General features: G+C 43.2%; 3 protein-coding genes across 3 annotated transcripts in view; 1 reads left to right on the plus strand and 2 right to left on the minus strand.

The window, feature by feature from the left end:
- Positions 1–1,139: 1,139 nt before the first annotated feature.
- Positions 1,140–2,558, plus strand: LOC135521238 (free fatty acid receptor 2-like). Its single transcript, XM_064947161.1, has one exon. The coding sequence runs from the start codon at positions 1,382–1,384 to the stop codon at positions 2,444–2,446; it is 1,065 nt and encodes a 354-aa protein (XP_064803233.1). The 5' UTR covers positions 1,140–1,381; the 3' UTR covers positions 2,447–2,558.
- A 1,493-nt stretch (positions 2,559–4,051) lies between these two features.
- Positions 4,052–7,197, minus strand: LOC135521239 (uncharacterized). The gene is made up of 6 exons (XM_064947162.1): positions 7,059–7,197; positions 6,277–6,570; positions 4,873–5,277; positions 4,553–4,639; positions 4,368–4,419; positions 4,052–4,235 (listed from the first exon to the last, which is right to left on the minus strand). Exons 1-6 carry the CDS (start codon positions 7,126–7,128, stop codon positions 4,229–4,231), a joined length of 915 nt encoding a protein of 304 aa, XP_064803234.1. The 5' UTR covers positions 7,129–7,197; the 3' UTR covers positions 4,052–4,228.
- A 1,195-nt stretch (positions 7,198–8,392) lies between these two features.
- iglon5 (IgLON family member 5) overlaps positions 8,393–16,753 on the minus strand; it is a 223,623-nt gene continuing 215,262 nt past the window's right edge. The window contains exon 8 of the mRNA XM_064945475.1: positions 8,393–15,071. Within this exon, the coding sequence (XP_064801547.1) occupies positions 14,968–15,071 (104 nt within the window). The 3' untranslated portion in view covers positions 8,393–14,967. The remainder of the gene's footprint in view (positions 15,072–16,753) is intronic.

Consider the following 16,753-nt stretch of genomic DNA (forward strand, 5'->3'; position numbering starts at 1 on the left):
TTTGATTCGAGTGTACGAACAATGTTGAATGGGTGTAGACAAAGGAGAGCTCTCTAGTAGGTACGGAAACAAGTCCCTTTTCTCAAAAGTGAGTTTACAAGTGTATCAACTTTCAAAGCAGAATTACTTTCCCATTGTTCCTCAAACATGCTGCGTATGATACACCATTTTGTAGCTCTCTACCTTTATCCACTGTAAAAAAAATCATGTTGCTACATATGTTGCTACATAAGACTGAATCCAGGTGGTGAGTCACATATTGTGATTTGTTTAACACTTTTTTTGGTTACTACGTGTGGTTACTACGTTACTATGTGTTATTTCACCGTTTTTATGTGTACACTATTAATCTACAATGTAGAAATAGTGAAAATAAAGACAAAACCCTTGAGTGGTACTGTATGTGTGTGGTAAGGTGCAGAGTCAGTGCTCTAGCGGTTAGTCCCGGTCACAGTGGAACGGAATACCGTAGCTATCTATGGTAGAAAAAGTACAAAACAATGTGAAGAGTTCGTATAAAGGTCAGTGAGTTGTTTGACTTGCTGGCAATCCTCCACTGTCATCAAATCGGCCAGTAAAAGTGTGAGGAATTTCCCATACGTACAGTATATTAGCTAGTCATTGGTCAATACAAGGAAGTAATGTTGGTTTAACTGTCTCCTACGCTCATGCCTTATTATACTGTCCTTTATTTGATGCTGTAAGTACATGAAGGGTAAGATAAAATAATAATATATAATAATATCTTAGTATTTGTTTTTCTTAGCTCAGTTCAGTGCAGACACGCTATGATAACTCTCTTGAATGCTTGACCCGAGTAGCGACAGCCTCACGGCACAAGGCTGGTGAACAAGACTATACTAAGGGCTACTTGGTCCCTGGTTGTGGTATAGCTGACCATATTGCCTCTCCGAGTGTTTGGTGTTTATTGTAGTTATTTAGCATGAAATTCACATTAATCTGAACTCTATTTCATCTGCTAGTATTTTATTTTGATTATTGCGCACACGGATGTTGTTTCAATTACACCCTCCACTTGGCAAACTTAAAAGGGGTGAGTAGTGAGTAACAAAAAGCCGTAAGAAACCGCAATGTGGTATGTTGTAATCTCTTTCTATCCTCTCTTGCCATCAGAGTCTTGGAGCCCTTGAAGAGACGATGAGTTGGTTTATTGTCAGAGACAGGAAAACCACGCTGTCTAACCGGGTTTGTTCCAGGCTGTTGACCCAAAAAGCAGCCTTCGCCTCTGAAACCTCAGACTGTCTGACAGATCAAGTCCCTTGTGCTGCAACGTTTTCATCCCCCCCAGACTGCACTGAGATGATGTGACAGGTCTTGTTCCCTGTGCCTTCCAGTGACTGTACCCACCGCCGAGGCCACCATGCAGGAGTGCCATACTGCGTTGTGTCTGTCTGTCTACCTTGTCACCTTTTTGACGGGCCTCCCAGCCAACGCTGTGGCCTTCTACACCTTCAGCAAGAAGGTAAGGCAAAAACCCACGCCCATCGACATCCTGCTCCTCAACCTGACCATCTCGGACCTCCTCTTCCTGCTCTTCCTGCCCTTCAAGATGCAGGAAGTCACGAACAATATGACCTGGAGTCTACCCTACATCCTCTGTCCTTTATCTGGCTTCTTCTTCTACATGACTATCTACGTCAGCACCTTATTCCTGACAGCGGTCAGTGTGGAGCGCTACCTGGGCGTGGCCTTCCCCATCCAACACTCGCTGAAGCGCCGGCCCCTGTATGCCGTGGTGGCCAGTGTATTTATCTGGGTCTTCTCCGTCCTCCAACTGAGCATCGTCGTCATCATGCCCTACTACAACCCACCGCAAGACTCCCTCAGTTCCACAACCAACTCTTCCAACAGCTATGAATTCTCAAACGTCTCCAATGCACCTCTTAGTGACGGCAACAACATTGCGTCTTCCAGGAATGTGTGCTATGAGGGCTTCAGCGAGAAGCAACTGGCGATCCTCCTGCCTGTGCGTCTGGAGCTCTGCCTGGTTCTATTCTGTGTACCTTTCCTCATCTGCAGCTTTTGCTACATCAACTTCATCCGCATACTCTCCGGCCTGCCCCACATCGGGCGTCGCAGACGCCTCCGTGCTATCGGCCTGGCTCTGGGGACACTGCTGGTGTTTGCCTTCTGCTTCGGCCCCTACAACGTCTCCCACATTGTGGGCTTTATAACCAGGAAGAACCCAGACTGGAGAGACATGGCCTTGCTCTGCAGCACCTTCAACGCCTGCTTGGACCCCTTCATCTTCTACTTCTCCTCCTCAGCTGTCAGAGGGACCCTAGGGAGTATGTTGCAGGGGGCCAGAATCAGGCTGGCCAAGTGTATGTTCTGTGGCTGTCACATCCACTGGTCTCCTTGGAATGGAACGAGCGAGCCTCAGAAAGATAAGGGACCCAAACAAGTAGAGATGAATGCTATCTGAAGTTAATTGAATAAGGCCTGTATTAACTGAAATGAGATATTGTGCTCCTCATGTCTAGTGGCAGGATATGAGTGCTCTGATGTTTATGTTTTCACATTTTACTGTATCTGTGTCTCTGTTTGATCATTGGCGGGCAAACTTCCTACTTAGAGTAGAGATAGGATATGGTAGACACGGAGCCTGCCTTCCTCCTGAGAGACACAAAACAAGGGCTCACATTAGGGAGTTACTGCCTAGCTGCAGTTAGCTGGAATCAAGTACAGTCATTGCCAATTATGTATTACAAGTACACACCTACTGTGACCGTGCGTGAAATATGTTTGAGAATACATTTGTTGTATTGGGTTGCCTGACAAGATTGGCAAACAGAACAGAAAATGATCATTGATTATAATTGTATTTCAAAAGGTTGAAGCCCATTTCCACAACTAGGAGCGGTTATGTTGAACCGTAGAGAACAACAACTCTAACATCTGAGAGACACATCAGAACAACATCTCTCAGCACTGAAAGATAAGCATCTCAAACAGGTATCACAGTCGTATCGCTGTGGAAACAAGGAAACAATGTTGAAAAGGAACAATGAATTTGAGCACTGAGCAGAGTCGGTGTGTGTGTGTGTGTGTGTGTGTGTGTGTGTGTGTGGGGGGGGGGGGGGTGCATGTGCGAATATGTTTTTGTGCATGCATGAGCACACATGAGTGAGGGATTTTGTGTGTACTTGTGATTCATTGTGTCCATAGATTTATATTATTGGCTTTGTGAAATGAATGTGGACTCACTGTCCCATTTTGTATGCACCTCTAACATGTGGGACCTTCATTGTTTGATTGTGGGACCTTCATTGTTTGATTGTGGGACCAAATAAAGACATTGATGTTGAAATAAAAGCGTGTTCATTTTGTGAATTACAGGAACAATAATACGATAATAGTTGACCAGTATTTGAATTGGTTACACAATTACAGGCAAAAAAGGTTGGCAATGGCGTACTTGAACATAATCAGGTTGTTTTGGAGTCATAACCTGTTTAACATGATGACCTTCCCTTCAGATGTACTTCACAATACAGTGTAACTCACGATAATTGATGAGCATCTCCAATATTTACACAGAGACTATAGTCTCTGATAAGGTATCGCGGGTGGTGCATGTATACTATACACCTGCATGGAAAGCACACACCACCAGCATAAACCCATAGGTTTGTTACTTTCACACCAGGAAGTGCCTTGACTTGATTTCATCTGGTTATTCAGGGCGTATACCTCCAACAGAGGTTGAGTTGATTGTTGCATACCATCCATGAGACTTTCATTTTGACACTAGAGTACATTATGACTACTAAAAGCATTCAGCAGCACAGTGGCACTTGACACGATTGCAAAATGGCTTCCGTTCAACACGCAACATAAGTTTCACATAGCAGCAGTTTTGCATTATGATTTGGGGATGTTACAGAATGTGTGAGCTGGGGAGAATATACATCATGTGAGGACAAGTGAGAGAGATTGGAGCTAGTTTAAAAAAAAACAGCGCTGTGGCATGTGCTTATAGACAAAACTACTGGTCCACCCCCCCACCCCCCAAAAAAGTCCCTCAGTTAAAACCCAGCATACTCTTTGTCATAAAAAGTGTGCCATCTGATCAGGAAATGTATCATGCAGTAAAGATCTGTGTAGAAGCTGTCGTGGGTAGCCTATTATTTACGGAAAATCGGATGCTCTTGGTGTGTTCAGATCCTTTGTTTTCTTTCTCTCAAATGTCCTTTGTTTTCTCCCTTTATTTGCTGAAAGACATTAATTTGGACAAATACAGATTGTGCGTCAGTGTTGACTTTTTCTCACAATGATGGATAGCTGAACAGATAGAGCTGTAAAACAGAATGTGTGTATGCATGCTTGTGTGTGTGTGTACTTACAGTACATTGGTCACACGAGGTCTTTTTTTTCTCACACACAAGCTTGTCAGTGCTGTGGAGAAAAAGACGAAATCCAAAACAACCCAATTGACTGATGCTCAATACATGGGCCATACAATGATTTACATGACTCCATTTCCCATGATCCTTGTGAGATCCTGTGAGTGTAACCACACAGTACTTACTTGCAATGGAAAACACCACAGTCACTCCACAGAGGACACAGACCTTAAGGATATTCAAGCATCCAATCACCTCATTGGGGGCTGCGTCTGTGAGCGTAGACAAAAAAAAAGGCAATGCAAACATGACTGTTAAGTTATACAGTTATGGACCTCACACGATGATGACAGACCTGAGGGTGAATTCAATGTGCAGTCGTTAAAGGCCCGTGACTGACTGAAGCTGTGTGTAGTGGAAGCACAGATGTATAAAAACATTTGAGCCATGTGAGAAATAGCCCAGTGAAATATACAGCCTCTCAGTAGTGTTAACTAAAGCTCACCCCAGGTGAACGAGGCAGACAGGGGGGAGTCCAGTGCAGGGTGATCCTGCACACTACAGGTGTAGATGATCCCAGCATCTACAGACCCCCGCGGGGGGAGTGACAGCACACTGATTACATACACTTCCGTTCTGGAGCTGTCCGTCACCTGTAAACACTCTCCCATCCAATTAGGAGTTGAGATCTTTGGGATTAGGCTATGTGATTGGTTGACGTCATGGTAGTCAGGGTGAATGGTGCAGTTGCGGCCAACAAAGTGGTGGGGGCTATCTTCTCCACTCTGGTGTGTCCAGCTTAGGGTGAGGTGGTGTGGGTAGAACCCACCGGTGACGCAGAGGAGAGCCCACTGGTCCGTCTGGGGGTCCGAGGGGACCTGGAGGAGGAGTTGGGGCACAGAGGGGGGTGCTAGTAGGGGTAGGAGGAGACACGGGAAGGGGGTGATGCAATACCATCTATCTCATGACATTTACATTTTAGTAATTTAGCAGACATTCTTATCCAGAGTGATTTACAGGAGCAATTAGGAATAAGTGCTTTGCTTAAGGGCACGGCGTCAGATTTTTAGTCGGCTCAGGGATTCAAAGCAGCAACCTTTCAGTTACTAGGTCAATGCTCTTATACTCTAGGCTACCAGCCGCTCGTTAGAAATATGTCAGATTGTTGACGTTGAACCATTTTTATACTGTATGTCATATTTCACTATTTCGACATATTCTATTCAGACCATGTTGGTTATACAGTTGTGGCTAAACAACACACTCATGGTTCTGTAAATGGTGCAGGACTTTGCAACGTGCACCCCACTGGAGAAACCCTGAGAGGAACCTTCTCTTTCGCATGAGGGGTTTGCACATAATCATTTCACGATCCCTCTTTGCCTTGTTCTGTGGTGAGTTTCAATTCCCTGCAAAGATCAATAGAATCCACAATGCATTGTACCATGGTGATTATATCTGGATTTGTCACGAATCCACTCAGGCAAAAAGATGAACTGAAAGGAAATTTCCATGTGACTAGAATTTTTAGAGATTTGAGCTTGGTTAGGCCTCTTTATGGTGATGCATAGCCCACTGGTTTAAATGTAATAACCTCCCTGCAAACCGTTTGGGTTCAAACAGATTCTCAAAGGATACAAATGACAGACAATTACAACAATGACAACAACAACAACACCAACAAAGACAGAAGAAATGATGAGAAACTCTAATGAGTTACAATAAGACATTCCAAGAATAGAGGCGGATGTATACATTTTTTATTAGAGCTAGTTCTTAGCCTGGTCCCATATAATAAAAAATAAAAAAAGCTTAATCCTATGGTCATTATCATGCCAAGCAATGGCCATATGAGTTGTCAAGATAGCACAAACAGATTTGGGACCAGGCTAATTTGCTTTTGTCTTACCCAGGACAATGAGCTTTGTGCCGCCCCCTCGCTCTGAATCTCTGTGTAGGACGTTGACCTCGCAGTAATACACACCGGCATCTTCCACGGACACCTCGATAATCACCAGGGACGTCTGCCCAGCTGAATCTGGGATGGGGATCTTTTCGGCCCCCTCTATCTTGAACCAGTCCACCCCGTAGGATGTGGCCTCGAAACGGCAGGACAGGTTGGCACTCTGACCCCGCATTACAGTTAGTGAAGGGGGCCACTGCCTCACCTTTAACCCCTCTGCTGTTACCATCCTTAATGGGGCTGAGTGAGGACACAGTCAGTGAATGCTTCTTCATCAAGGTAAGACAGAATATTTCATTTGGACAAAAAAAACAGCAAGACCTTCAGTTCAACGGCATTTGCCACAAAGCTTGCCCTCAATGTTGAGGTGTATTTGGAGATGATCACAGTAGTTTTATTAAAGTCAAAATGAGTGAGCTGGAGTGACTTTCTCCCCGACTAATGAGATTTAGTCTTCTTATCTTGACAAACAAACAACTCATGACTCTATACACTTCTGAAAGTAATTAGAGCATTAGTGTTGTCAACAGGAGTCTTGATATTGCAAGACTTGAAGCCAAAACAGAAAGGCAGAATTCATGCAATTAGGAAAATGTATATGTACTGTAATATGCTTAGGGATGTTGTATAATATATATTAATTATGACACTGAATATGCTGAAAAATCATGAACATAGAAAAAATATATTTGTTTGTGAGAATATTGTTAGCCTTGGAAGACACTAACCTGGTATTGGGCCTGCTATCAACAGAAGCACACACAGGTCCAGGATATTTGTCATGCGTTTGTTTCTCATTACAAACTCCAGTGGTGAAAGGACTGCTCGAACAGTGACTTTGAATGTCAAGCTTCCCTCCAAAGACAATGAGATGTCAGCTTGTTTTTTTTTTTGCTTCATTATGTTCCAATGTTCATTAATAGGCCATGCTCCAAAACAAGACAAATCTCAGCGCCTGTTACGTCAAAGACGACGCGAGCCTGTCTTAGCAGACAAATAGGCCTCGCTCTTGGTGTCTGCACAAACCGCAATGCAACAGTAAGCGAAATGCAGTGTACAGAAACACACAAAGCAAAACCATCCGTCTATTTCACAATGATAAGGTGCTCATTGAACGGAATGTCAGCGAGCTAATTACTTAACAACAAAGTGGTTAATGTGTGAAGAATAAAATGTCAACATTTGAGATTCTCTCTCTCATTTCAAACCATCTAAGCTGAAATTAGTTTCAAGTACAATAAGTTTGGTTTATTTTTATTATGACCGTTTTTGTAGAAGAATATGTAGAAGAGCAGTTTTTGTATGGTTTACACATGTTCTGATGAATAAGAGAATAGTGCAGTATGCCATACTCCATGTATAGGACACTTTAGAATATGAGTGGTGCAACTCATCGTCATCAGTCTAATGTTTAGGGTAAAGCATTTAAAAACGACACTCCGAGTTTACTTTGTGTTTACTTTAGTTGACTCCAGTGTCCACTTAGTTTTACCACAGCTTTGACCTCAACCAAAAGTTGACCCCCGAACCTGTACCACTCACAGCCAGAAGCAGAACAGCAACTTGACAGAAATGGAAACAAATAGCCTCTTATAGCCCTTTCACTGGATTAAATGTGTTCCCCATCCCATAAACAAGACAAGTGGGGACTGATCTACACTGTGCACCTCAACAGAAACATTTGCATGACATTTGGAAACTGTTTCTGACATGTATTGGTAAACTGCATTTTCCATCCATCTCTCCGTCATCTTTACTTTTTTTGAAAGTATGTAAATAATTGACAGAATTCTATAAGGTCATTTTGATGATGTATTACTAGATGTTGGATGTTCATCTGACTGTTTTCATCTCTATTGAAATATCCTCATGATTTACTCCTGTTCAAAAAGCCAATGTACAACTTTGTAGTGGCATCAAGCAAATGTGAAAGGTTTGACTCTGTTGCTGGAACCAAGCTCAGGAAACTCAGCTCACCTAACCCCGCTTTCCAACCACAGGGGCTGAGAAGGCAACAACATATCTCATTAAACAACGACAACAATCAAACACTCACACAGAGTTCTGTTAAAAACAACATATTTTATTGATTTTTCTCCCTCTGATATATTGTATTTTTTTAACTCCACTTCTATAGATTTGGGGGAAAAAATTGTCCACACACTTAGAAAGGACAAAAACAGAGACAGAACAGAGATCAAATGAATCAAAAGAGTCGTCATAATCATCATCGCTTCACTGCACAGAAATATGTCAAGATGGAAGACGATGCTGTTTGTGTTCCTCTGTTTTGTTCAGTAAGTTATATCAATGCAATCTTGAAAAGTCAACACAGACAGAAATAATAATGTTGAGGTCCAGGGGTAGATTGAAACCAACATGCCTGCCATGTGAAGGTCAGATAATCCACACACACACACACGGACACACACACTCACAAATCAATATCACAGATTTACCAGGGTTGGAACCTGGCATACAGAGAGGTGGCAAGGCAGCAGGCAGTGGGATTGGCATAGGGGGGGGGGCACAGGTGGAAGGTTTTCTCCACATTGAGGGAAAGGAGGAGGGAGGAGGAAGTGGGCCAGAGGTGCAACGAGAGAGAGAGAGATGGGCATGACATCTCCATACGATGTCCGCAAACACTAACCAAGCATTCTAGAGTAGACTCATCCACTGGATTGCTAAAACAACCTAATATTTGTTATTGGTTTTCGCACTGACAAAAATTACATTTATCTTTGTTAATTGTTATTACCTGATTGTCATAGTTTTTCAGAAGTTTCAAAATTGTTCTGGTGAAACAACAGTGTCATGACAACCTAATCTTATGTTGTGTCATAAATTCAAATCTATACATCTCACATTAATAGGACAGTTTCAGACTGTTTGCGACTTAGTCACACCACACAGGTTCTCTCCCATTTTATCCTATGAACACAAGCCAGAATATCACTTGATGATGTCATTCGACAAGAAAAATATATAGTTCCATTGTCAGTTTTCGCCATGGCAACCAATATTTACCCAGTTGATTGACAGGCAAAATGTCAGATTTGTGCTGGTGACTCACAAAGGCCAAGTAAAGGGGCACTCAGTGTTGGAGATGTTAGGCAGGCTTCTAATGACTAAGGAGGCTGGCTGGTGGGCACCTCTATTGTTGCCTAGTAGTGTGCAGACTCTCTTGTTGATCCAGCTGTAGATGGACCAACACTGGTACACTGTTAATTAGCCACTAGCTACATTCTTAGAAAGGAGAGGGTGATTGACAAGCAACCATCTGCAGTCCCTGCCGGTTTGTGTGGATGGAGGTGGGAGTGAGTGACTGCTGCTCTTGCCTCTGTGGCTCGCAAGTATTACTTTAACCCACTATCCACACAAACAAATACTGTCAATGTTTTACATGAATAATAATATATCCTAATTAGAATTCAGAATAGAAACGATAAACTAACAAAATATCCACCTCTACATAACTCTATCTTTTTTCCCTATATATTCTGTCCTTGTGTATCTATCAATTCAACTACTACCAATTTACTATATAGTACCTAGCTACCTCATTCAACTTCCAAGTTGATCCTTTAGTGAGTCAAGGCAAATATCACTTCCTCTGCTTGGCAACATGTAGTCAGCATGTTAACCCAATAACGACCTATTTTCATCATGTGGCTCACCTCAGTCCAGCATGCAGTGTATCGATGCACTCATTAGTACAGCTAATGGAAATCTACTGGAGCTGAAATACACTCGCAGCGTTGACTCTGCTCATAGGAATTGAACAGGCCTTTAGATTAGCTGGTGAACAATAGCTCATTAGGATAACACATTGTTATCTAGCTAGTGGACTATGGTGTGAAGGACAAAAGCTGGAGAGACCTGGCTGGAACTAAGGAAGTCATTTATATATCAATGAGTCTGTCCCTCAATAAGACACATCTTCTTATGTATTACAGATACATAGTACCGGTACTGAAAATCTGACATATTTCTGATAATTTATCATGTTAGTTGAATATTGACCAAATACTATCATGGCTACGGTTCTATTCCCCTTTATCTCGTCTTGTTCTATTGTACATCCTATCGTTCTAGACTCTACTCCTACTAAAGAGTCGGCTGTGTTTGTCAGACATAAGTCTCTAGATACACAGTATCGATAGGTACTGACATTTCCAAAATTAACATTTGGTATCAATCATTTATTTAATTGAGTACAATAATAAAATATAATGTACTATAAGGTGCCATTATACAGACAATTGTTAGACATCTCATTATCAGAAAGAACAAAATGAACAAAATGCGCCTTGGACGAGCTACTCTTTCAACTGACGTGAAAGAAAACAACTAACGACTCATTCTTCATTGTATGTTCTCTAAACAAATAGTTACCTTCGTTGACAATATAGCTCGGCCAAAATGTTTTCGGAGATGGGGAGAAAATCAATGCGCAATTAGGGGTGTCTTGTATCAAGGCATGATAAATTATGCTCTCTATTCTAAGGCCTTAATATAGACACTTGACAATTCAGTCTTTGGGCCCTGGTAAAGTGAGCCTGAGGAGAAATTGCTTTATTTCAAGCGATCCAGTCCAATGTATCGATTAACCATTGCATTTGGACCTGAAGGTCTGTAAAGGAACTGTTTAATGTGACGTGACTGGAATATAGTGCTTATGGTGATTCAAGATCTAACACAGATACACAACTTAAAAAACGAGTACACTCAAACGGATACTGAATGTATAGTTATCGAGCTTCTACTGCTACTCTACCACTGTATTTTCATAGACTTGTCATTCATAAATAAAAAAAGTACACCACCCAAATATGGTTATAATTCTCTTCGAAACATCGAAATAATCTCATATATAAATGAAGCAAGATAGTTTATATTATGTACATCGACATAAGCCAAAAAGTGCTGCTTAGCAATGCTCGAGTGGCGCCCGGAGAACTAGCACCTCCCCCATTTATTGGGGGTGATGAACTACATGTAATTACACCACTTACCTCCATTAGAATCATACAGCATGTCTCTGTGCTGTAATTACGGGTCAAGCTATTTGACACCACACCATATCAATAAAGTGTAGACGCTCATTGATAGGCTAGCAGATAGAGTCACGAAATGCTGCCTGTACACAGCCAGTGTTCGTGATCATTGCAGTGTTTTTTTGGGGCGGCAGTGTAGCCTAGTGGTTAGAGCATTGGACGAGTAACCGAAAGGTTGCAAGTTCAAATCCCCAAGCTGACAAGGTACAAAATCTGTCGTTCTGCCCCTGAACAGGCAGTTAACCCACTGTTCCTAGGCCGTCATTGAAAATAAGAATTTGTTCTTAATTAACTGACTTGCCTAGTAAAATAAAGGTAAAAAAAAAAAAACGCCATTAATATTACATGGCGTAACCATAGACAACGCCGTGGTATGTCCTCCCTCAGGAGGAACAACGCAGTGGCCATTTTTAGGAATTCTATCTTGAGCTGCTATCCTATCAAGCGTCTGCCTTGTCTTTTCTCGTTCTCCCCCACGGAGAGTTCACTGTCTGGTCAGAGTCATCCCATCTCCCTCTGCCTCAGACCTTTGTCTGTACCAGTCTGGGCTTCTCCCCACGGTGTGTGGAGGTCCTCTCACACCCACCGAGGAAGTGAATTCGCTGCATCCTTCCTTTTCCCATTGTCAGTCCTCTGATTAACTTTCGCATTGATGAAGAACTCATGGAGACCCTCAAACTCATTTGGGGTTATTACAAATGCCCACCATACATTTCGCCCTCCATTGCATGAATTTAAAAGCATATCCCCCAGCCTTTCCCCCAGCCTAAAGCCTTTACACAAGATACAGCTTTTTGTTTTTCAAAATCTCCCCAAAACGAACATTTACATGCTTTTTTTTCAAACCCACATTGAGAAACATGACAGTATGTTTTTCCTTATTTTCATTTCGGTTTTTTTCTTCAAGGACAGAGTATGTACATGCAGAGGTTTATTCCACTGACAAAATTGAGCTGGGTGCTGACACGGGACAGAGTACGGGAAAGAGAGAAGACAGACAGAAAGACAGCGTGAGTGAGAGAGGGGGATCGAAAACGACAAAGAAGGAAAAACAAGAATCACCGACCAAAACAACCTGCTCTTGTGCTTGAAAATCGATACCCATCAATGCCCTGTGAGTCTGAGCAAAACAAGATGAACACAAGTGGGTCTGTGTGTTTCCCTTCAGACATACCAATGACTGACTACATTGCATAGAGCAACGGGCATCAACAGAACACGTCTCACACTGTATTCAGTGAGACAAACAGGTTTTCATTGACTAGCCTCCTGCTAAAGGGGACATTCACTCTTGCTAGGGCTTCACATCTCCTCATACATTAGCACACTTCATACAATAGTATTACTAAAACAGTTCTGTTCTTGAATAGATTGTTAGGGGCACCCTTAAATATCATAGCACCGCTTAGCCGGATTGGATGCCTCTCCTATATATTCGAGTTAGCAGGTATGTTGCTGGTTAAAATTAAATCGAACAAAAAAAAAAAGATGACAGCTATTCGCAGAATACTGAATACAGATGCTGCATATTCCTGTAAGGTCACAGGAATTGTGGGTAGTCAGAGAGTTGCTAGTGTGAGCCCATCTCTCCATGCAGGTTGGTTCACTATGGGGGAGTTTGCATATAGACATAGACACAGCAGGACGTGACAGAGAAACAGCGGTTGGGTGGTTGGGGTGTCATCGAGCCTCACAGTGCACGTCTCGGTGGTTGATCTGTGCAGGTAAGGTGGCTGGATAATTGAGAACTGGGGGGGGGGGGGGTTCAATCAGGGCCCAGGTGTGGTGGTTTGCGTCTGCCTTACAGGGACGAGGGTGTCCTTGAGGAGGATCCTGTCAGGGGCCAGGGTTGAACGTGATTTATGGGGCTTGTCCATGGCTGGCGGGAAGGACATGGGGGGAGGCGGGGAGTGTAGGCCCCGTCACTTATCCAGCCACAGGTAGTGGCTAATTACATCTTTATCTCCTGGTGCGCCTGTCCTGCCATACGGGGGCTGACTGACTTACAGGGACGGCTGCTTTACATGCATCGTTTTGAATAATTGATCTATTGAGCTGGTCTGTCTGGAGAGTGACACGCTATGAAAGCTGGTTGAATATGTGTAATGTGCTTTATACAGTTAACAGCATGAAAACAAAGGTTTAAATACATACACGTATACAAACAATATTACATTTCATTGACTGCGGACTCTCTCGGATGAAAAGACTCCCTCGAGATCAGCTTCGATGTGTTTTTAAAATCCTTGTCATGGCAAAAAAGAGCACAACTTGAAAACCTTACAACTTCGTCTTTTGTCGTTGTCGTTCAGTTCAATGAGTGTGATTTCTCCGAGGGATTGAGTACAAAATATTTTTAGCACACACGGCTCGTCAGCTCTGGAGTAGTATGTATTCTTTTTTTATCTCACATGGAATTACTTTTCATATTTATTTAAATACGTATTAACATCATCAGTATTATTATCAACACCAAAAGAGTTATAGCAGTTTAACCTTGCAGAGTAAAACGGACAGGGGAGGGGGGGGGAGTAGGAGGGAGGTTTCACGACAGAAACATCTCTAACCGGTACATGCTATCAACAAGAGACAAGGAAGGAGGATGACTGGTCAACGCCTTCAAAGCAGGAGACACGATTGTTATTTCTACAGTCCCTTCCTGGTTACGAAAACTGTTATAGATGCTGATGGGTAATGTAGTTTTGCGGGATATTTTAAATTTTATTAGCCACTACATTAGCCACCAACCAAGGAGGGTTGGATGTGGATAGACTGCCTCTAGTAACGGCATGGCCTCTGTACTGCATTATATTTACACACGGGACGGAACACAAACCACCTTATCGATGGGGGGAGGGGGTGGGCAGAAGACGAGGGTTTTTTAAAGAGGGGTGGGGGGTGGATGGAGGGGGGGGGTGAAGTGGGTCTTCTCACATGCTCCTTCTTGGTTGAGATCCCAAAGGGATGCACTAGAAGGGCAAAGGCTTTATAGAACCCCCACGGCCCACCCTTCATGTGTGTTTTGACATCATTCGCAGCAGCCGCGTCATATACACTGCCACATGGTTAAAAACGGAATAAAATGGTACTTGTATGATCATAGGGTCAAATGTCACAGGAGCAATGGGCCAATGGACAGCTTTCAACAAGGTCACGTGACCCGCATCAGAATAACGAATCATTTTCATTATAGAGTAGTTCCAACCGTAAATAGTAGTGTTTTCACTCCGAGTTTCCAAACGTCCATGAACATTATTGTAGATCGGTCATGATTTAGATTTGTAATAGTATTATCCTGGTGTTAAATATCTGTTTTCATCATCATCACAATTATCATTCTTACTAAACACATTATAGATATCACCATGGTGACTCTCATTGGAAACAGGATGAAGAGAGAGAGTGGTATGGTGATGGTGGCAATATAGGTAGCGAGGGGGGAGTTGGTGTGGGTGTGACATGCGATGCGTCAATGGCTCCTGGAATAATGCATATTATTTTTGTTTCACAGTGATGGGTTCGTAATTAAATAAATTCCTTCTTCCTTCCGCAGGCGGGATGGGACTTCCGGGAAAAGCTCTTAGACCTTCATCAGGAGAGAGACAGAGAGGCAAAGCCAAAAGCCAACACCCGCACTCACCCCCACGTTGACGGCCACGCCTCGCCCGTACACGGCTCCTGGCCCTGCATCAAGGGGCCCGGGAGAGAAGGACAGGCACCGGAAGGAGAGAGGAAACCGAGGGAAGAAAGAGTGGAGAAGAATTCGTAAGGGGAAAAGGAAACAACCAGAGAAAACGTAAGCTACAAGTAAAAAGAGGTAAAACATTTTGGGATAGAAATGAAGTCTGAGTGCAATGACAGGGACAGAGTGTAAAACCATCCCCGAAGCGATCTGATATTAGTCAGAGTGGTTCGATTTTCGGTCTGTGTCCCATTCGTATAGACGGTTCAGACCCAGCTTTTTCTAATGATGAAGGGGGAAGATTAGGCGAAAAAAGAAGAGGAGAAAGACAGATGATGGCGAGATAAGACACAGAGGCCGACAGAGGAGGGAATGGAGGAGGGCGGCGCAGAAGGATGTATGAGACTGACTGAGGGTGAGTCATTGGAGGGAGACTTGCCGAGGAAACGGCAGAACAAGGGAATGAAAGAAGAGAAAGGGAGGGGATGAAGGGGCTCACTTAAGATGGTAATGCCAGAGCGTGGAAGGCGGGAGAGAGGGAGGGATAGAGGGAGCGAGAGAACACAGTGTTGGAAATCGCACATTGGGGAGGGCTAATGCAAGACGGGAGGAGAGAGAAGGAGAGAAACGACAACTTCCTGGGGTAACAGAACAGGACAGAGCAGAGGGAGAAATGGAGGAGAAAAGCTATTTGGTGTAATGGGGCGGCGAATATAGAGATGGCAAGATGGAAGGAGGGATTGGGGAAGGAGGGAGGGAAATGAGAAAATCCAGCACCGTGAGCAGGGAGAGGAAGAGAGATGGGGATGGGGCAATGCAGTGTGTGACTAGGTGTGTGTTTGCATTGGTTTCCTTCTCCAAGTATGTGTGCACACTTGTGTGATTGAGTGAAGTAGAATGAGCTTAGACACATGTATGGAAGCGTGTGCGTGCATGTGTATGTGCAGTATAGTATGTGAGTCTGTGTGTGTATGCATCACAGGAGGCTGCTGAGGGGAGGACGGCTCATAATAATGTCCGGAATTGAGCGAGTGGAATCATATCAAACACATGGTTTCCATATTTGATACCATCCCACTTATTCTTTTTCAGCCATTACCAAAAGCCTGTCCTCCCCAATTCAGGTGTCGCCAACCTCCTGCGGTATGTATGCATGTGTGTGTGTCTGCATGTGGCTATCTGTGTTTACGTACAGTGCCTTGCGAAGGTATTCGGCCCCCTTGAACTTTACGACCTTTTGCCACATTTCAGGCTTCAAACATAAAGATATAAAACTGTATTTTTTTGTGAAGAATCAACAACAAGTGGGACACAATCATGAAGTGGAACGACATTTATTGGATATTTCAAACTTTTTTAACAAATCAAAAACTGAAAAATTGGGCGTGCAAAATTATTCAGCCCCCTTAAGATAATACTTTGTAGCGCCACCTTTTGCTGCGATTACAGCTTTAAGTCGCTTGGGTATGTCTCTATCAGTTTTGCACATCAAGAGACCGAAATTTTTTCCCATTCCTCCTTGCAAAACAGCTCGAGCTCAGTGAGGTTGGATGGAGAACATTTGTGAACAGCAGTTTTCAGTTCTTTCCACAGATTCTCGATTGGATTCAGGTCTGGACTTTGACTTGGCCATTCTAACACCTGGATATGTTTATTTTTGAACCATTTCATTGTAGATTTTGCT

The sequence above is a fragment of the Oncorhynchus masou genome, chromosome 29 (assembly GCF_036934945.1).
Source record: "Oncorhynchus masou masou isolate Uvic2021 chromosome 29, UVic_Omas_1.1, whole genome shotgun sequence".
Taxonomy (NCBI): domain Eukaryota; kingdom Metazoa; phylum Chordata; class Actinopteri; order Salmoniformes; family Salmonidae; genus Oncorhynchus; species Oncorhynchus masou.